The sequence below is a fragment of the Nothobranchius furzeri genome, chromosome 9, assembly GCF_043380555.1.
Source record: "Nothobranchius furzeri strain GRZ-AD chromosome 9, NfurGRZ-RIMD1, whole genome shotgun sequence".
In the NCBI taxonomy this organism is placed as follows: Eukaryota; Metazoa; Chordata; class Actinopteri; order Cyprinodontiformes; family Nothobranchiidae; genus Nothobranchius; species Nothobranchius furzeri.
The window spans coordinates 73530929-73553104 of NC_091749.1; the positions used below are offsets into that span (position 1 = coordinate 73530929).

General features: G+C 41.3%; 1 protein-coding gene across 14 annotated transcripts in view; it reads right to left on the reverse strand.

Moving 5' to 3' along the window:
* celf6 (CUGBP Elav-like family member 6) overlaps nucleotides 1–22176 on the reverse strand; it is a 209672-nt gene that overhangs the window by 174253 nt on the left and 13243 nt on the right. For all 14 annotated transcript variants that reach the window (XR_008559282.2, XM_054731912.2, XM_070555174.1 and 11 more), the window contains exon 2: nucleotides 20328–20410. Coding sequence is in view for 13 of the 14 variants with exons in the window: in XM_054731912.2 (XP_054587887.1) it covers nucleotides 20328–20410 (83 nt within the window). In the remaining variant the exon portion in view is untranslated. The remainder of the gene's footprint in view (nucleotides 1–20327; nucleotides 20411–22176) is intronic.

The following is a 22176-nucleotide window of genomic DNA, read 5'->3' on the forward strand; positions in this document are numbered from 1 at the left end:
AACTATATTATCTCGATGGATTACCGTGGCTGCGGGGTGTAGGCGTGGTGACCCTTACCAGCCACCGTATCATCTGCTGAAGTTGCCGGCGACACATGCGCACTTTGTTGTTTACAACCAAAACTTTCTTGAAGCTAAAACTGAAATAATGGCCAAAGGAGGAGATGGCAGCGCTCAGGACATTTATTATCCCTCAAAGAAGACAAAGTGGGAAGTACGGGCATCTTTTGGATATTTGAAGAATGCCGAGGGACAGCTGATAGAAGACGGCTATCCTGTTTGCAGCACGTGCAGAAAAAGTGTCTGTGAAAGGCAGCAACGCTTCATATCTCATGACACATCTGCGTGACCATCACCCACAACTCTACAGTCAACGCAAGGCAAGCTAACGTTAGCGTTTTAGCTAAAATGTGTGATCTGAGGATTTGGGTTGAGGGAGAACGCAACGAGTCGCTATATAAAGCAGCCGCAGCGCCGCTACCTGCATATAAACCGTGTCGCGGACACCGCCATGTTGAAATGACGCTATGCATTACGGGGCTCCCAGGGGCCGATAAGAGTTGGTCTCTTTCCGAGAATAATTATGAATTTAACAATGATTACTGCCTGATGACATTTTCCCACATCTGCAAAGCTCACTGGAAGGACACAAACCGAGGACAATATTTTCCTGATACAGGGTTTATTACTCAAGTAAGGGTAAAAAAGTATCTGATTAGAAGGCTACTTGAGTACTGAGTATCATCTGATCTAATATTTTTAAATGATGACATCAAACAGACATAAAATAAGAAGTTATGGGCAAATATTGGTATTTTAAAGACTAAAGGGAAAAATGTAAACAAATAAACAACATAATTAAAAAATAACACATTTTAGGCAAAATTTAGTCACAAACTGAGGACAATAATTCCTGACATACAGGGTTTATGTAGTTGTCTGAAAATGTAGCATGTTTAAAAAAATACCGTGATAATACCGGAAACCGTGATAATTTTGGTCACAATAACCGTGAGGTTACATTTTCTCACCGTGACAAGCCAAATACTCACTAGTGTGTAGTTACACACCCTAGTGTATGTAACTACACACACTAGTGTGTGTAACTACACAGCTCGCTGAGTTAAACAGACACATGCTCAAGCCCATTGGCTCTCTCCTTCAATCAGGCAATGCCATTGACCTCCATCCTGCTACCCACCCATCTCAATAACGTGTTAAAATACTTAAATTCTGTTAAATATTATTAATCCTAACTGCTTCCTCTTTGGTTCAGAAGCTTTGCAACAAAGTCAAAGGAGAACAAAATCAAACTAAAATCCCTTTTGAGTATAATTTAATATTTTTAGGTGAGGGTGTTTTTATGTCAGGGCAGGTGTGCCCGGACTCCCTGATGCTGAAGTAATTGTGGATAATGGAGTCCTGAGGACAGCTGCTGGTGCTGGTTTAAGCAGGATTTAGGTGCAGATTCATGGTGCAGGGAGAATGGGTGAACAGGTGGAAGAGTAGAACTTGTTAGAAGATGAGGCGGTTAGGGAAGAGTAGTCTGCTTATCTTTATCCCAGTGCAGGTGAGGAGTAGGATGAAAGGAGTCGACAAAGGAAAGCAGAAAAGCTATAGATTTGAGAGGTTTTTAAAAATTAACTCATCCATAGTTTAGTGTGATCGGAGAGCCTGTCTGGTCCGGCGCTTCTTGAGAATAGGAGGTTAGAGAGGGCACAAGCTGGATGACTAATTGGGAGGATATGAAATGAGGCTTGACTCAATCTGCACCCTTGAATCAACTCTGCCCTACAGAACACATCAAACGGGTTCCCTGAGTGGTGCTTTTCCATTGATTATACCCTTTCACTGATACGCTTCGACTGCTTGTGCGGGAATTTTGACAGAAAAAAGACGAGGAAACTAAAGGAAGCAGTTGAAGTTCCGGTCAATACTGAGCAGGGGCCGACTAGAAAATGTAGGAAAGCAGGAAGTGAGTGATGTCACATAAACAGACAGCTATGAAAGTGATTTGAGGGAGAGAGAGAGGACAAGGTGTGTAAAAAGTGCGTTTGACTCGCTGTAAACGCAGTGGTGCATGGCACCCCGCCTGGCACGGCACTCGGCTTTATGAGGTGTGGAGGGCCGTCTCCCTCGCCTCTCTGCAGGTTTAATGATACAGTTAAGATGGAAAAGCTGAAGCACCCGTCGGGACCAAGGACTCCAGTTGTGCTGCTTCAAACGGGCACGAAAACCCAAACGTGTAAATCCACAAGCTCACTCCTTCAAATCAACACCTACTTTAGCTCAATCCTTTATGCCTTTTCTCTTTTTAGCTAAAATAGATTTATCCCCTTGAAAATAATAAAAAGTGCTGAACAGAAAGTCTGTTTTATTTTAAACTCGTCCAACCACCACCAGCGATCACGGCTGCAGGAAGAGCCACAGACGGCCCAGAGAGCAGGTGAGACAGGTCTCCTCGTGTCCGGCCACGCCACAAACACAGCAGAGGCTTTCAAACCCACAACCTACACCTAGCACTGCAGCCTCTCGGAGGAGAACACGGAGTAATGCCACGTTGATCTGACAATGTAACACAGGCGTGTGTATTTTTGGTCCCTCGCAGGTGTGTCTGCGTCGGTTTGAGTGAGATGTGCACTAACCTGCTTTGTGCAGAAAGTGAGCGAGCTGTGCAACGTTTTTTTTAAATGTGTTGCCTTGTTTGTGTGTCTGTCGAGCGCATGTGCGATCGGGAGGCAGCCGTGGGAGCGATGCATTAATAAGCAAAAGGTGAGGTGTTGGCCTCTGTGCTATTTCTGACACCTCAGTGTCAGAGTGTTCCTCCGCAGCGCCGGGTCTGATTGAACAGAACCTGGTGGGGGCCGGTGCACCCTCGTTTCACCTTTCATTCCTCCAAATTCTGTCTCGCTGTCTCTCGTCTTCCCTCCGTCTCCCCGTCCTACCGATCTGTAGACATTTCCACGCATGTACTGCAGAAGCAGGACATTTTTAGACAAGAGCCAGAGGGGCGCCATGCGAGTAAACGAGTTTCTTCTGACAGCTAAAAGTCAAAAGTTTGAACTTTACTGGACTGAAGCCCTTTCTGAACAAATAACCACCAGGAGATTACTTGGGTCATGTGACAAGCTGCATTGTTTTTAACCATTTTTATAAAATGTTTTACTGCTTGGAAAAAAAACTTTCTGGCAGTTTTCGAGATAATTGCAGCCTAAACCAGAAACTTCATCTGAGTAAAAACTTTGTTTTCATTTTCAAAACAGAATCAAATCAAAACTAGAAACTTAAAATAAATTTAATTACATTTAGAAGAAAGTCAAAAAAATCTAGAAAGTTGTCAAATATATTTTTAAAGGAAGAAAAAAGCAACCAGTCGCACCGAAAGACCTTTTAATGAGGAAATAGATTCCTTGATCAAAGCCGCTTCCTTTGCCGCTCACTGGGGAAGTTTTGCTCCCATTAATCTGTGAAATATATTAATATTTGTGCATATGGGAGCAAAATGCCCAACAGTGACCGCGTTTGCTCACCCTTGACACAAAATGATGAACAAGTGAAATAATATTCATGTAATAATAGTTCATGTATCTCAAAAATCCTCTAATCTTTGTGGACTGTCGATGAAATCCCTTCAGGTCGCTAGAAAAGCAGAACAAAGCAGCGTGAAGAAAGAAAAGCGTTAAAGAGGAGGGAAGCCGGCGTTCCTGCATCTCACTCCACCAAGATTTGATAACGGCTGACAAATGCAAACAAGCTGCTGATATTCCTTTTATACAAACTCTCTAAGTCGGGGCAGGAGCCAGAAGTTGACTCCGCGTTAAAACCTCCGTAGGGCACGGAGCCACCTCGAAGGTCCCAACAGTGCATTCACCTCCGACGACGGTCGTGTTTCTTCTCTACTCCTGCAGGACTGAGACACTGCTGCACCGATTGAAGTGTCTGTCGTGTGTTCCTGCCTCTAGAAATAAACACTGCTGCGAACAACAGGCCGGATTTTTAAAGAATCATTTCTGTTCTTGTTTTGTTTTAATCGCTGCACCCCTGGCTTCTGACAGTTTCTTTGTTATGGAAGAAGCAGATCACCTGAACTGCACAAGACTGATGGTAAGTTGGGTACAGATTGTGATCCAGCAGTACTGCTGCCAACTATAATTACAATAAAACCTTTAAAGCAACACTAAAAAGCTCCCTGCTCCTCTGCCCTAAAGGTTGGAAGTGCCATGAACAACCCTGCAGCAGCTTGCTGTAGCTAGCGCTAACAGTGAGCTAAAGGTTGGTTTATGCTTGACGCGTCCGCGAGGTTCGCACGGCTCCGCACGGAAAAGTTGCGTCATTTTAACAACCACGCCCCTCCACCGCGCCTCCGCACGGCCCAAAATTTCCGCAACGCGCACCTAGGACATTTTCTAACCACGCGGACGGTCGGACGCGGAAAAACATGGCGGACCGGCAAGAACTAGTATGGAAGAGGTTGGTAAATACAGACATTTGTATGATTCAGCTCTCAGAGATCACCGTGATCAACATGTTGTTAATAATTCTTGGAGAGAAATAGCTCGCACTGTCGGAAAAGACGAGGACGCTGTTAAAATGCTGGAACGCCATGTTGTAAACAGTCATTTCTACTTCTACTATGGTGTAGTGTTGGATGCATGCCGTAGAGCTCCATGCTGCCCCCTACAGTTTGGGAGAATGTTGGCTCACCGCAGAGACGAGCCGCATGAACCATAAACGCTGCGAGTTGTGAAGCGTGTTCCATCCGCGAGCCGCGTCACCGCGCGGAAAGTAAACGCGTCAAGCATAAACCAAGCTTAACTCTGACATGAGTCACTAAAAAAGATCCACACTGTTGGATAAAAATATTATTACTTACAAGTCCAGTAGCAACAGAGCCAGGTCACCATCAGTCTGTGCTCTTAAAGCCTCCTTAAGCTCCCTCTAGGCCGTGTCGATGTTCACTCCAAAACCACTACTCTCTACTTCCTGGCTTCTTCTTTTGCTTTTCACTGATGTTCAGCGGACTGAATAAGCTGACTACTAGCCTCTAGCTAACGGATAAACAGCTAACAGCCATAAAGCAGGTAGAGGCCTCATCTTAGGGAACCTACCCATCCCACAAAACTGTTGCATGCACTTTCTGATCAGCAGAGGGCTGCAGAGTGCTGTTCTATGTGACGTTGGTAAAGTTTCTGCCTCAACAGTCACTGAAACCACGTTGAAAGCAAAAGCTTAAAGTGTTGAAAGCTCTGTGGTGTTGCTTTAATGGCTCTTCTTGCCTGAATGTGGGCAACAAAGGCCTCACCAGCCAAGTCGTTGTGAGTAATCAGCATTGCTTTACTGCACACGTAGCATAAGATGCTACAAGATGTGGTTCTCCTGTGCTTAAAGACTAAACGCTGTCATGGCCCTGAGTCGTGCGTTTGTGGAGAAAAACAGCAGAAGGGAAGCTTCTGAGGTTTGTGTCCTCCATGCTGAGAGACACTTTTCACAACAGTGGCTCTTGTTGAAGCCGTTCCTCGGCTCCGTTTCTTTGTGCCAACGTACGTCTGTGGAATAAAAACGCGTGAGGAGGAGAGCGCTGCCCTTCAGAGAAAGCAGCTCTGTTCTGCACTGACGTCTTTACCTCATAGGTTTAACGTTTAAACTGGTTGTGGTGGGGAAAGGCCTTTAAAGAGTCCTCACATGCAAATCACCCTCAGTGCTGTACCGGCTGACTCATAGCAGCCCCGGAGAAGCAGCTATTCCCACCGCGATGAAGCAGCCAGACTAACTAATAGAACCACCCACGCACCAAGCTTACTTTCTATCACACACCACATTCAGAAACAAGCACACACACACACACACACACACACACACACACCCTTTGTCCCAGCCCACTCATTGCTCGTTAGCTGCTACATGAGCGCGGTTGTTTCCACTGTGACACGGTCTGACTGCAGCTCGCTGTGTCCACCGAGAGCGCACCACTAAAAATACTTTACTTAACAAACTCCTCTGATTACAGTTTGACTTTCTGTCTCCTCTCCCCCTCGCTCTGTCTTTAATCAGCATGTAAACAAGCACAAGGTCATTTTCTTCCTTAAACGAAATGAGGGAGATAAGAAGAGTGTGGCACAGTTAATCCTTTGGACACGCTGATGGAGAGGTTCGTCCGGGTGATGCTCGGGTGTTAATCATGCAGGGATGCTTCTCCTCTTCTGGTCTCCATCCCATGTTGACTCATCAGGTTATCGAGGAGAGGAGAGGAGGGGAGGGGAGAGGAGAGGAGAGGAGGGGAGGGGAGGGGAGGGGAGAGGAGAGGAGAGGAGGGGAGGGGAGGGGAGGGGAGGGGAGAGGAGAGGAGGGGAGGGGAGGGGAGGGGAGGGGAGAGGAGAGGAGAGGAGAGGAGAGGAGAGGAGGGGAGGGGAGAGGAGAGGAGAGGAGAGGAGAGGAGAGGAGAGGAGAGGAGAGGAGAGGAGAGGAGAAGAGAGGAGGGGAGGGGAGGGGAGGGGAGAGGAGAGGAGAGGAGAGGAGAGGAGAGGAGAGGAGGGGAGAGGAGGGGAGGGGAGAGGAGAGGAGAGGAGAGGAGAGGAGAGGAGAGGAGAGGAGAGGAGAGGAGGGGAGGGGAGGGGAGGGGAGGGGAGAGGAGAGGAGAGGAGAGGAGAGGAGAGGAGAGGAGAGGAGATTTGGCATTTAGCTGATCTCATTACAATTAAAAAGCTTGTCACTTTTGTTTTTCTACGTTGTTTGAGGAAGTTCCTGAAATGAGGTCTTTAAGGAGGTCATTCAGTCCAGCGTCTAGTTTCCAGTGGCGGCTGGTGAATTCCCAGTTTAGAACCAACTGAAGAGGAAGGAATCTCAGCAACTTTCTTGGGGAGAGCCGAGGGTTCGGCTCGCTCCAACAACGATCTGATTTATTCAACATGTTTCTGTTTGAACAGAGAAAGCTCTCTGGATGAGAAGCACGTTATATTTAAGGAAGTAGAACCGTCTGATTGGAATGGGAATTAAAGACAAAACAAAACATTGATTGTTGAGTTTCCACTTCCGGTTGTCGTGTTTACGTTTTCTGAAAGTCGACCCAGACGTGTTTGGGAAACTTCAGGTTTGCCTTCATCTTTTATGAAATGCAAGTGAGTGAATTTAATCTGCGATGTCGTTGAGCCTTTTAAAAGTAGGAAAAACATAATCCAAAGTCCCTTTTGCTGTTGCAGCCAACCAACCCGGCCTGATACGACCCAACTTTGATGTTTAACTGCTCGAGGAAACGTCTTCTCTTCTCTTTTCCAGTGTGCAGCTCCACTGAGAGACAGCGACTCGCTCCAGGTAAAAGTCTGAAGGCATCATTTCTGAGGGTCTGACAGCAGCCAGGCCTCGTTTCCATCCTTCACCACTATTTATCCGCCTCTTCCTCTTCCCAGTGAAGCAGCAACGTTAACAATGCTGTCCCCACATCCACCAGTTCTGCCTCATTACAGCTAAAGAAGTGGATAAATTAGCGCAGGAGAGCGTGCACGGCAGTCCGACTCCACCTGTCAGCCAGGAGGTGTGTGTGTGTGTGTGTGTGTGTGTGTGTGTGTGTGTGTGTGTGTGTGTGTGTGTGTGTGTGTGTGTGTGTGTGTGTGTGTGTGTGTGTGTGTGTGTGTGTGTGTGATTGAAGCAGACTTGTTTCCAGAATCATTTCCTGATGGTTTGGAGTTTCAGAATAAGAGTAGATAAAATATTTCCATCACCAGATTCACCATTTTCACTTCTTTCCCACTAGATGTGTTATCTCCTGCCACATTTGATTAGCAGTTTCTTTTGGATGAAATGATGTACTTTATTTTGTTTCGGGCTCTTTCTCCTTTTACTTCTTCCACAGATCCTGGACCAGCACGCTTCCACCACAATAACTCCTCCAGATCAGGAGGCCAAACAAGCTCGACTTCCTTCATCTCATGAACACCAAAACTTCGAGGCCCTGCGGTCTTTTAAAAAAAGCTCTATTTCTCTTTCTCATCTGTTCAGTGCCTCTGGGCTGCCATCTTTATGAGCTGGTTAAAGGTGCCCTTACGCTCTGCTACGTGTGCGCCCTCTCCACACTCACCAGTAAAACATCCCCACAACATCCAGCCACCCACCCGCCATGATTAACATTTCTCTCCAAGGTCGAAAATCCCATCAGATGGAACCAAAATCATTTTCTGTGTAATATTAAGGGCCACCAGCTAAATAATGGAAGACAATGCTGAGAGCATCCCTCGATTTCATTCACTCCCTAATCAGCAGACTGGCTGAGCAGAGTAAATGCTTTCATCCCAGAGGGATGAGAAAAACAGTGGCCCTTTCTAATTTCTTCCTTAAGCGGGCAGCAGAAGGAAACGATACAGATGTAATTGATGACGAGGAAAGCAGGAGACAGCGGGATGTGACACATGCAGTTTTTAGACCTTTTTGTACTCGTTGCTTTGCAGAAATGTCTCAAAAACTATGATTCCTTCAACCAGTCTGGTTTACAAAACACAAACACCTGCATCCAGTTCCTTCTGATGGCAGCGTGTCAGTCTGACGCTGATGTTGCTAAGTTTCATCTGCAGGTAATTTTAGTTTTATTCATGCAAAGTTTGGCTTTTTGTTTGTAAAACTGATTAAATCTTCTGCCTTTTGAGATTTCCCAGAGTAAAAAAGCAGCTTGCTTCTCCTGGCTGAGCACCGAGGCACAGGCAGACGCACGGTGGGCGTGCAGCAGCCCCGCTTGTGCCGCGATGAAGGCAGAACACGGATGCACTGATCCACGGCCCCGTGGCGTGTGCTTACTGATACATAATGCCACTGTCGCACAATCTTCCCCCCATCGGCCCATTTTGGGGTGACACATACAGAAGTCGATTTTCAGCGCCTTTCATGCAGAGACAGAAAAGAAACAAATGTTGGATGGCGGAGGCGTTTGTCAACCGCTTTGGTCAAAGCTCCTGCCTTCTAGCTCTTTCATGTGTGAAGAGAAATGCTTCGGATGAGCAGGGACTTCTAACGTGTCTCCCTGTTGTCGCTGCTGTTCTTGACCGTCTGATCATCAACACGAGGGTCAGGAGCCAATGGTAGTCCCAGAGTAAGAGTGTGCATCTTTGTGAGAGACCTAAAGGCAGGCGGCATAAAAATGGCTGCATCGTCACCTTCTAGGTAAAAAAAAGGTAGTGAAGTATATTTGGATGTGGTCAGGCAGGATGAAGGTGTGATGGAGGTTATAGAAAGAGGATAATAGTGAAAGGAATAAAAGACAAAGACAGGCTAAATTATTATTTTTTTCTGAAAATGTTTAATTGGCTTCGGGACTACTCCTGCTCCCAATTAGCATACTGGTTACATGAAAACATGAAGAGTTAATTGGCCCAGAAGCAGAAAGCACAGCACGGCCCTGAGAGAAGAGACCAGAATTCATTTGAAGATCTGCGGCTCCAATAGTGCCATGTTGGGAGGCTATTTGGCAAACCGTTGTAAATAACATCATGCTGCTGCACTTGCAAATATTATTTTTATTTTGTGAACTCTTTATTGCCAGATGGCATTACGAACAAGAAAATAGAACTGCAGTAATGTTTATGGGCTATCAGAGGAACACATTTGGTCATGAAGATCTTTTTTTCTGTTATCAACAACTTACATGTGCACCCGACAGTAAACGGGAACGAATGTGCTAATAAACTGTAATTTAGCTCATAAATGTCCCATAAATGAATCAGATCCTGACAGGAAATGTCCAGAGACAGGCCTAGCGTGTCCTTACCCTCTGATATATCATCCAGAAACGGCCGCGGGCTGAAAGCAAACCTTTACTGTGCAACAGTAATGTGAGCTCACCAAATCTGGGATTACATCCACCAGACAAGTCGTAGCAGCAGCAGCGTTTGATGCACACGTTGTGCTCCTGGCACGCCGTCTAACAGCTCGCCCCAGCCACCGAGGGTGGAGTCAGATTTCCTCAGTGGCAAACCAAGAGCAGAGCACAAAACGTAGCAAATAAAGTCGTTTTCATTGTGAAAATGATCTGTTTCCACAAATCGGTCACATTTCTTCTGATTGAAATGAAAATGTTCCCTTGTTTCAACAAAACTGAATATTCACGTATTTCAGATTGTCTAAAACGCTGCCGACTTTACACGGGTCGCATGTTTCCAGGCCGTTACTGGGTACCAGTTTGGTTTTGGTGCTGAGCTGTTAACCGTAGATTCGCTCATCAAACTTTCGGGAGGTTATCCTGCTCAAAATGTAATGAAAATAAAATATTCTGGTGAAAAATAAATACATACAGGATATCTAATCTTCAAAAACTGAAATTTGATGGGGGCTTGTTCTAGTAACCCTGAATTAGAAGCACAAAAAGGGGTTGATAATGAAGACGTGCAGGGAACAGTCAGCTGTCACCCAGAGAAAAACACCACATCAGCAGCAGCTTCAAATAAGAAAATGGGTCTTTCACAGGAGAGTAAACTCAGATGCATTCAGGAGTTTATCTAGACAGGTGTTTAGAACATTGATTCATTAGAATCAACAACAGCACATAAATCCACCATTTAAAACAATACAACCAACGGAGACTGCCAGGCTAAAAGTGGTAGAATGCCTTCTCCGGGTCAGGGACGAGGTCCAGCTCCAAGAGGAGTTTGAGTTTATCAGGGTCTTGTTCACGAGTGAGGGAAAGATGGATCAGGAGATCGACAAGGGGATTGGTGCTGCATCTGCAGCGATGCGGGCGTTGTACTGGTCTGTCGTGGTGAAGAGAGAGCTGAGTCAGAAAGCAAAGCTCTTGATTTACCGGTGGATCTACGTTCCTACCCTCACCTATGGTCACGAGCTTTGGGTAGAGACCGAAAGAACGAGATCACGGATACAAGTAGGGTGGCTGGGCTCTACCTTAGAGATAAGGGGAGAAGCTCAGTAATCCGGGAGGGGCTCGGAGTAGATCCGCTCTTTCTCCACATCAAGAGGAGCCAATTGAGGTGGCTCGGGCATCTGGTCAGGATGTCTCCTGGACGCCTCCCTGGTGAGGTTCTCCAGACACGTGCAACCGGGAGGAGACCTAAAGGAAGACTCAGGACACGCTGGAGGGACTATGTCTCTCACCTGGCCAGGCAATGTCTTGGGATTCCCCCGGAGGAGCTGGCCCAAGTGGCCGGGGAGAGGGAAGTCTGGGCCTCTCAACTTAGGCTGCTGCCCCCTCGACCCGACTCCAGATAAACGGAAGATGGATGGATGGATGGATGGATGGATGGATGGAGACTGCTACAAATGTCCTGATTCTATTTGGTTCGTTGCGTCTGTGTGGTATTTTGCCTTCTTTAAATAAAATACCACAGTGAAACAGAAATGTCAGATGTAATAGACTGTAACTGCATCAGCCTGAGTTATAATGCCGACGGAATACTCAGACTTCTGTCTGTGCAGCTGAAGGCCGTTGTCTCATCTTCATGCCTCGTCCTTCAAGAGAAGCAGCCACCACCGTAGTGACACACACCTTCACCTTCATTCACCTTCAAATGATTCACGTAATGAACGCCGTCACTGGAGCACAGAAATCAGACCGCTAGCAGCTACTTAGTGCAAACACACGCAGAAGCACCTTGATGCAGGTGATGGAGGTGCAGGAATGGAGCTCTAAGGCTTCTGTAGTAGTACTGCAAGACTGTTTAATACTTTTTATGAATATTTCAGCTTTCCTAGCGGTAAAAATTAATATATAACTTTTCCTTTTGAGACACTAACTGATTTACAGTAAGAGAGAAAACCAGAGCAAATGCATTCATGCACAGAGTAAAGATGCAAACTCTAAATTGTTGCTGAGATTAGAGCCTGAGTTTTTGTTAAAGATCAACTTTACTCGTATTTCAACACATCTGCAGTGGTCTCTAGTAGGACTTGATGCATTGTAAGTCATACTCTAGGGAAGAAAAACACAGGTGCACCATTTTCAGCAACTACAGGTGAGCCACATCAGAGCTGAGCTTCAGACGGCAGCTTTTGGAGTCTTATTTCCTGATATGTGGACATCTCTCCTCTGATTGGCTAACAGCGACACGACTCTACCACTGACTCTGTTTGTTAGGATTAGGGTTAGTATTGTAGTCATTTATACTTCAGTATTGTAGTCATTTATACTTCAGTACTGTAGTCATTTATACTTCAGTATTGTAGTCATTTATAGTTCAGTACTGTAGTCATTTATACTTCAGTACTGTAGTCATTTATACTTGAGTATTGTAGTCATTTACACTTCAGTAACGTAGTCATTTATACTTCAGTACTGTAGTAATTTATACTTGAGTATTGTAGTCATTTATACTTCAGTAACGTAGTCATTTATACTTGAGTATTGTAGTCATTTATACTTCAGTAACGTAGTCATTTATACTTCAGTACTGTTGTCATTTATACTGGAGTATTGTTGTCATTTATACTTCAGTACTGTAGTCATTTATACTTCAGTAACGTAGTCATTTATACTTCAGTACTGTAGTCATTTATACTTGAGTATTGTAGTCATTTATACTTCAGTAATGTAGTCATTTATACTTCAGTACTGTAGTCATTTATACTTGAGTATTGTAGTCATTTATACTTCAGTAACGTAGTCATTTATACTTCAGTACTGTATTCATTATACTTGAGTAATGTAGTCATTTATACTTCAGTATTGTACTCATTAATACTTCAGGATTGTAGTCATTTATACTTCAGTAATGCAGTCATTTATACTTCAGTACTGTAGTCATTTATACTTCAGTACTGTAGTCATTTATACTTGAGTACTGTAGTCATTTATACTTCAGTAACGCAGTCATTTATACTTCAGTACTGTAGTCATTTATACTTGAGTATTGTAGTCATTTATACTTCAGTAACGTAGTCATTTATACTTCAGTATTGTACTCATTAATACTTCAGTATTGTACTCATTAATACTTCAGTATTGTCCTCATTAATACTTCAGTATTGTAGTCATTTATACTTGAGTACTGTAGTCATTTATACTTCAGTAACGCAGTCATTTATACTTCAGTACTGTAGTCATTTATACTTGAGTATTGTAGTCATTTATACTTCAGTAACGTAGTCATTTATACTTCAGTATTGTACTCATTAATACTTCAGTATTGTAGTCATTTATACTTCAGTAATGCAGTCATTTATACTTCAGTAATGTAGTCATTTATACTTCAGTACTGTAGTCATTTATACTTGAGTATTGTAGTCATTTATACTTCAGTATTGTAGTCATTTATACTTCAGTAACGCAGTCATTTATACTTCAGTACTGTAGTCATTTATACTTGAGTATTGTAGTCATTTATACTTCAGTAACGTAGTCATTTATACTTCAGTACTGTAGTCATTTATACTTGAGTATTGTAGTCATTTATACTTCAGTAATGTAGTCATTTATACTTCAGTATTGTACTCATTAGTACTTCAGTATTGTAGTCATTTATACTTCAGTATTGTACTCATTAATACTTCAGTATTGTAGTCATTTATACTTCAGTATTGTACTCATTAATACTTCAGTAATGTAGTCATTTATACTTCAGTATTGTACTCATTAATACTTCAGTATTGTAGTCATTTTTACTTCAGTATTGTACTCATCAATACTTCAGTAATGTAGTCATTGATACTTCAGTATTGTACTCATTAATACTTCAGTATTGTAGTCATTTATACTTCAGTATTTTACTCATTAATACTTCAGTATTGTAGTCATTTATACTTCAGTAACGCAGTAATTTATACTTCAGTACTGTAGTCATTTATACTTCAGTACTGTAGTCATTTATACTTGAGTATTGTAGTCATTTATACTTCAGTACTGTAGTCATTTATACTTGAGTATTGTAGTCATTTATACTTCAGTAACGTAGTCATTTATACTTCAGTACTGTAGTCATTTATACTTGAGTATTGTAGTCATTTATACTTCAGTAATGTAGTCATTTATACTTCAGTACTGTAGTCATTTATACTTGAGTATTGTAGTCATTTATACTTCAGTAACGTAGTCATTTATACTTCAGTACTGTAGTCATTATACTTGAGTATTGTAGTCATATATACTTTAGTACTGTAGTCATTAATACTTCAGTATTGTAGTCATTTATACTTCAGTACTATAGTAATTTATGCTTCAGTATTGTAGTCATTTATACTTCAGTACTGTAGTCATTTATACTTGAGTATTGTAGTCATTTATACTTCAGTAACGTAGTCATTTATACTTCAGTACTGTAGTCATTTATACTTGAGTATTTTAGTCATTTATCCTTCAGAAACGTAGTCATTTATACTTCAGTACTGTAGTCATTATACTTGAGTATTGTAGTCATTTATACTTCAGTACTGTAGTCATTAATACTTCAGTATTGTAGTCATTTATACTTCAGTACTGTAGTGATTTATACTTCAGTATTGTAGTCATTTATACTTCAGTAACGCAGTCATTTATACTTCAGTACTGTAGTCATTTATACTTCGGTACTGTAGTCATTTATACTTGAGTATTGTAGTCATTTATACTTCAGTAATGTAGTCATTTATACTTCAGTACTGTAGTCATTTATACTTCAGTACTGTAGTCATTTATACTTGAGTATTGTAGTAATTTATACTTCAGTATTGTAGTCATTTATACTTCAGTACTGTAGTCATTTATACTTCAGTATTGCACTGTAGTCATTTATACTTCAGTATTGTAGTCATTTATAGTTCAGTACTGTAGTCATTTATACTTCAGTACTGTAGTAATTTATACTTCAGTATTGTAGTCATTTATACTTCAGTACTGTAGTCATTTATACTTCAGTATTGCACTGTAGTCATTTATACTTCAGTATTGTAGTCATTTATACTTCAGTACTGTAGTCATTTATATTTCAGTACTGTAGTCATTTATACTTGTGTATTGTAGTCATTTATACTTCAGTACTGAAGTCATTTATACTTCAGTACTGTAGTCATTTAAACTTCAGTGCTGATGTCATTTATACTTGTGTATTGTAGTCATTTATACTTCAGTACTGAAGTCATATATACTTCCGTACTGTAGTCATTTAAACTTCAGTACTGTAGTCATTTATACTTCAGCATTGTAGTCATTTATACTTCAGTACTGCAGTAATTTATACTTCAGTATTGTAGTCATTTATACTTCATTATTGTAGTCATTTATACTTGTGTATTGTAGTCATTTATACTTCAGTACTGTAGTCATTTATACTTCAGTACTGTAGTCATTTATACTTCAGTATTGTAGTCATTTATACTTCAGTACTGTAGTAATTTATACTTCAATATTGCACTGTAGTCATTTATACTTCAGTATTGTAGTCATTTATACTTCAGTGATGTAGTCATTTATACTTCAGTACTGTAGTCATTTATACTTCAGTGATGTAGTCATTTATACTTCAGTACTGTAGTCATTTATACTTCAGTATTGTAGTCATTTAAACTTCAGTGCTGAAGTCATTTATACTTCAGTATTGTAGTCATTTATACTTCAGCATTGTAGTCATTTATACTTCAGTATTGTAGTCATTTATACTTCAGTATTGTAGTCATTTATACTTCAGCAACGTAGTCATTTATACTTCAGTACTGTAGTCATTTATACTTCAGTATTGTAGTCATTTATACTTCAGCGATGTAGTCATTTATACTTCAGTACTGTAGTCATTTATACTTCAGTATTGTAGTCATTCATACTTCAGTACAGTAGTCATTTATACTTCAGCACTGTAGTCATTTATACTTCAGTATTGTAGTCATTAATACTTCAGCACTGTAGTCATTTATACTTCAGTATTGTAGTCATTTATAGTTCAGCACTGTAGTCATTTATACTTCAGTATTGTAGTAATTTATACTTCAGTATTGTAGTCATTTATACTTCAGCACTGTAGTCATTTATACTTCAGTATTGTAGTCATTTACACTTCAGCACTGTAGTCATTTATACTTCAGTACTGTGATCATTTATACTTCAGCACTGTAGTCATTTATACTTCAGTACTGTAGTTATTTATACTTCAGTACTGTAGTCATTTATACTTCAGTACTGTAGTAATTTATACTTCAGTATTGCACTGTAGTCATTTATACTTCAGTATTGTAGTCATTTATACTTCAGTGATGTAGTCATTTATACTTCAGTATTGTACTGCAGTCATTTATACTTCAGTATTGTACTGCAGTCATTTATACTTCAGTACTGTAGTCATTTATACTTCAGTATTGTACTGTAGTCATTTATACTTCAGTATTGTACTGTAGTCATTTATACTTCAGTATTGTACTGTAGTCATTTATACTTCAGTATTGTACTGTAGTCATTTATACTTCAGTATTGTAGTCATTTATACTTCAGTATTGTATTGTAGTCATTTATACTTCAGTGTTGTACTGTATTCATTTAAACTTCAGTATTATATTGTAGTCATCATGGTAGTCATTTATACTTCAGTATTGTACTGTAGTCATTTATACTTCAGTATTATGTTGTAGTCATCATGGTAGTCATTTATACTTCAGTATTGTAGTCATTTATGCTTCAGTATTGTATTGTAGTCATTTATACTTCAGTATTATGTTGTCGTCATCATGGTAGTCATTTATACTTCAGTACTGTAGTCATTTATACTTCAGTATTGTAGTCATTCATGCTTCAGTATTTTACTGTAGTCATTTGTACTTCAGTATAGTATTGTAGTCATTTATACTTCCGTTTTGTATTGTAGTCATTTATACTTCAGTATTGTACTGTAGTCATTTATACTTCCGTATCGTACTGCAGTCATATATACTTCAGTATTGTACTGCAGTCATTTATACTTCAGTATTGTACTGCAGTCATTTATACTTCAGTATTGTACTGTAGTCATTTATACTTCAGTATCGTACTGCAGTCATTTATACTTCAGTATTGTACTGTAGTCATTTATACTTCAGTATCGTACTGCAGTCATATATACTTCAGTATTGTACTGCAGTCATTTATACTTCAGTATTGTACTGTAGTCATTTATACTTCAGTATCGTACTGCAGTCATAAATACTTCAGTATTGTACTGAAGTCATATATACTTCAGTATTTTACTGCAGTCATTTTTCTTCAGTATTGTCATTTATAGTAAATTAAAGGGAACCCATTTTTCTTGCATTGTTTCGTGAAAAAAAGTAAAGAAATGTGTATTTTTCTTGGTGTTCAGTTACTTTTACAATTTTGTAACTCAGTAAGTAACTGAGATACTTTTTTGACAAAGTAATAAGTAACTATAACTAATGACTTTTAAAGTGACTTCCTAATGACTTCCTGGCAATATTCTAAAACTGTTTACTATAAGGGAGCGTGGATATAATTTGAGAGGGGAGTTAATTTTTTAACATCCTAGTATCCGAACAACATTAAAAAGTTTTTGCATCTCTGTATGCGGAGTGAAGCTGTGGAACAGACTAGGTAAAGATATGAAGCAATGTCCGAGCATGGTGCAGTTTAAAACGCGGTTTAAGGATATGGTTTTTGCAGGGTACAGGGAGGAGGTAGAGACTTGATTGGGTGTTCTCGTTGAGAATTTTTTTTTTTTTTTTTTTTTGCGGGGGCACGGGTATGATGGTATGTGTATATATATTGGTAGGTTGTGTATACTATGGAGTGTTACTGGGGATACTGAAATTGTGAATAGGTGTGTATGTGCATGTATGTAGATAGAAACATATATGGATGTGTACATGTCGGTATATCTATTTATTTCTAGATAATGGAAAAGGGGTGGAATTAAATAAGCTTATCCTTCTTCCTGCTCCTTTTTGAACATGAAGGTTATTAGTTGTGACTGCTCGTTTTCTTTTTCTGTTTGTTTTGAGGTACTTATTAGTCTCTTTGAATTCTACGTTGTTGTACTTTTTTTTTGCCTTGTTGTTTGTGTTTTTTTTTTTTTTTTTTTTTTTACATGTTCAAAATAAAATAAAGTAACGTCCCCAACACTGTCTCTGAGTAAGAATAGTTGTTTTTGGAAAAATGTGTGAATGCTTTAAACCATGTGTGACATCATCAATGTTCAATCTGTGTTTGTGTTAAAACTGATTAATATTCAATCATCCGGCTCTGACTGTGACGTATACCAGAGCTCTAGAGGTGTTCCCACCTGGTCACCAAAAGTGAAATCATCCCTAACTAAACCAGTTTGGACTTTGCATGTTGATTTTCTGAGTTTTGGAGCGTAGAAACTGACAAATGTTAACGGGAAGTAAAAGGGTGCTTCAGTGTTTGTGCAGGAGCGCCCTCAGATCCATGTGATGATGTTTCCTCCTGACGGACTGTTTCTGTGCCTTACACAGTTTTATTCTAGCACGTGTTCCTTTAGCTGTAGACATAAGACCCTTATGTGACCCTGATGCTGGTCACTTATCTGGACTCATGTGGTTTGTTTCAATCCAGCATGAGGAATAAATCACATTCAAGCAAATATGTTCATCAAGAAGGCAGTGCATGTAATTTATGGTTGAACGGACTGACTGACTGCAGAGATAATCTGTAGAGAAAGGACTAAAGAAAAGGAGTTTTAGATTAGTGTTAAAACATGCCATGTCTCTGCACATGCAGGAAACATAAAAAAAAGAGTAGCCAGGAAAAAGTATTATTCCTGTCTTATCATCTCTCAGAGCCACATGCCACATGTCTCATTGGAACAAAATGTGCATTTGGTTGCCTGACAGTCACACAGCCACAAGCGGGCTGCACAATCAGGACCACAGTAGTGAGTGAAGAAGCCACTGAAATGGCAGCATTATACGAGCGAGCATCTCAAACCATTAGGCCATGGCGGCGACAATGAGGCTTGTCCAGAAGTGTCACCTCTCCCAGTCTCTGTCTCCGTCTCGCTTGCTCTCCTTATCATCCCATGCCTCTCTCTCTCTCTCTCACACACACACACACACACACACACACACACACACACACACACACACACACACACACACACACACACACACACACACACACACACACACAGGAAGGACGTCTTTATTAGCCCTCTGTATGCCGGCTGTGCTCAGCCTGAGATTGCAGGTCTGACCCCTCGCTGTGAGCTGTACAGGGGAAATGTTTACTCAAACCCCGCAGAGCATGCCATTAACCTGGCTCTAGATAGAAGACAAACAAGAAAGTCCCTCCATGAGGGTAATAAAGACAGGAACACCAATCCAGGACCATCATGGCAATCATCTCATTATGAGTCTGCAGGAACCAGGGAGCGCGGTCTCTCTGGGATTCTTCCACCGCAGAGGAGCAGTGTGCTGAACATTCAGTGGCCTGTCTGTGATGCGCAGCCGTGTGCAAACATCAGATCCATCTAACAGTCAGGAACAACATGAAGGTCCACACATGCAGGAACCACCTCTGTCCCCAGTTTACAAACCTGCCCATGTGCGTAATCTCTTCCTCTTCCACCTCCCATCTTTTTCCTGGCTCTCACACAGCCTCCCTGCCCCTCCCTCCCAACCTCCGTCCCTAGAGATTTCCAAGGATTTCCTCTGGCTCTGATTAAAGCCCCAACCTGGGAGGTAGTCTAGGTGGTAAAAGGAAAGGAAGGGCAGAGGGGTCTGATGAGAAACCCGAGCACTGGAGTAGCTTCTTCTCAGATACCTGTGGGCGTTATTCAATCACGCCTCTAAAATTCCCCCAATGTTGGAGTTGAACCCCCCTGCTAACAGCATAAGCTCACGCTCATCCCGGATCGAGGGCCTCCTCCTGGGCGGGTTTAAGAGCCTACTACTGGGTTTGTTGTACCTGTGTCGTTTAAAGAGCCCAATTATTTTAATTGAAAAAGTCGCCTGTTGCCACAGGCAACCAGATAAAAGCAACAAAAAGAAAAACAGATAAAAATTAACAGGAAAAACACCAGATGGTGATATACACGGTAAAAGGGACTGCTTATACTTCCTGTTTGATTATCTGTGATAACGAGAGCGGGATTCCTCAGGGCAATTAGCGACTGAGGCCGCCATGTTGTGGGAGGACACGAGGAAGGACAGCGAAGGAGGAGGGCTCATCAAAAACTCTAGTGTAACAAGACGGTGCAAGGTGAGATGGGCCACTCACACCCTTTTAGTCTATCTGCAGGTGTGTGTGTGTATGTGTGTGTGTGTGTGTGTGGGGGGGGGGGGGGTCAACATGATCAACAGAGTAGGCTGAGAAGAGAATCTGAAATGTCTCCGTCGGAGATCTGCACTAAGCGTACGATGGCGGCGTTCCTGCAAGGAGCTGGCTGCCCAGCAGGCTTGAGCCTGTGACGGGGGGGCAGATCGGGGACACTTACCCCTGGCAGGGTCTTCTGTTCATGGAGGGCGCTCTGGGCCTTCAGTGCTGACTCTCTCGCACAGTATGTTAGAAAGGCACATCCTGCAGGATGAAGACGAGAAGAACAGAGGACGTCAAGGTTAGACTGAAAATAAGACATTTGCTAAGAGTCACTTTAGGAGTTTCTGTTTATATTTAGAAGAAAGAAAATATCATTTCTATAGCGCCCCTCAGGATAAAAATCACGAGGAGCTTCACAAAAACAAAAAATAAAAAAAAAATTAAGTGTGTTTCTGCTGAAAATAATAATCACGACCTTGCCTTGTGTGGTTGGCTTTCTGAACAGCTTCTGTTTGGAGAAATAGCTTTAAAGAGTAAAATAACTCATAAATGATCTGAGTGAATGCAGCCTTCCCTAACCCTAGATGGCATATTTGAACAGCAAGTCGCCTAAATCTCATTGAAGTTTCTGCAAACATTATTGTCTAAATCTGCACACCACGACCTGCTTTGTTGGTGACCTCTGGAGCTGAAAGCGAGGCTGCCGTTTGCAGGCAGCACCAGTCCCTCGGACCACCACCAGCAGCTCCAACAGCAGGAGCAGACGGTCCCGCAGCCCCGCAGCTACAAGGCGGACATTTAACTCCTCCACCCTGCTGGATTTGTCCCTGGATGCACAAGAGGTGCTGGCGTTTGCTATCTGTTGGTAGGGTACACCAGAGGTGTGACCAAGTCACTGCTTTCCAAGTCACAAGTTAATCACAAGTCTTTCCAGTCAAGTAGGAAAGAGAACGAAAAAGATCATTTCTATAGCGCCTCTCAAGATAAAAATCACGAGGTGCTTCACAAAAACAAAAAATGTAAAAATATAACAAAAAATTTAGAAAATGTTTAAAAATATATTTAAAATGAGCAAAAAATAGACAATTACGATAAAAAATGTAAAGAAAGAGAGAGAGTGAACAGGAAAGAGGGAAACCAGTGGATCCTGAGGAAGGTGGAATAGGTGGGGAGAGCAGAATAAAGAGAGAGAGGTGAAGAAGGTCATACAAAAGCCAGCTTGAACAAGTGAGTCTTCAGCTGCTTTTTAAAGGAGACCACTGAGTCCACTGATCTCAGGCTCAGGGGGAGAGAGGTCCAGAGTCTGGGGGCCACAGCAGCAGATGATCTGTCACCTTTGACCTTTAGCCTGGTGCTGCACAACCAGTAGGCTTTGATCACTGGACCTCAGGGACCTGCTGGGGGTGTAGGGACTAAGAAGATCACCAATGTAAGATGGTGCTTGTCCATGTAAGGCCCTATAGACCAGAACCAGGATCTTTTTTTTAAATTTTTTTTTATTTATTTATTTATCTCAAACCATCGAAAACATGAAATTGCATATGCACTCCCCCATATTCCTGGTGCATACAAAAAATTTTTTTTTTTTTTAAATGAGGAATACGATAAACATATGCTGTTGAATGAAACAATACAAAACATACAATAACATAAAACCATTTGAGAGGGAACTGGAAGAAGCAAAAGCTTATCTAGTCCAGCCCCAATTCAGTTAATAAATCACATTTGCTCACATTAACAAACTTGAAAGAAAAAAAATTTTTCTTTATGCAGGTCGTTCTATCTTCACCTTGCTAGTTGCTACATAAAAAGACAGTTACAAAACAATTGTTCACATGAATCTACAGAAAAAGAAAACAAAACCAATAAACAACAAAAACAAAATATTCCATTTGAAGCCAATTACCATTTTTATCACTTGCTATTTATGTATGAGTCAATTATAAGTTGTTTATACAACATTTTAAATGATCTAATGTTTTTACATAATTTTAAAGTCACATCAAGTTTGTTCCACAGTTTGATAC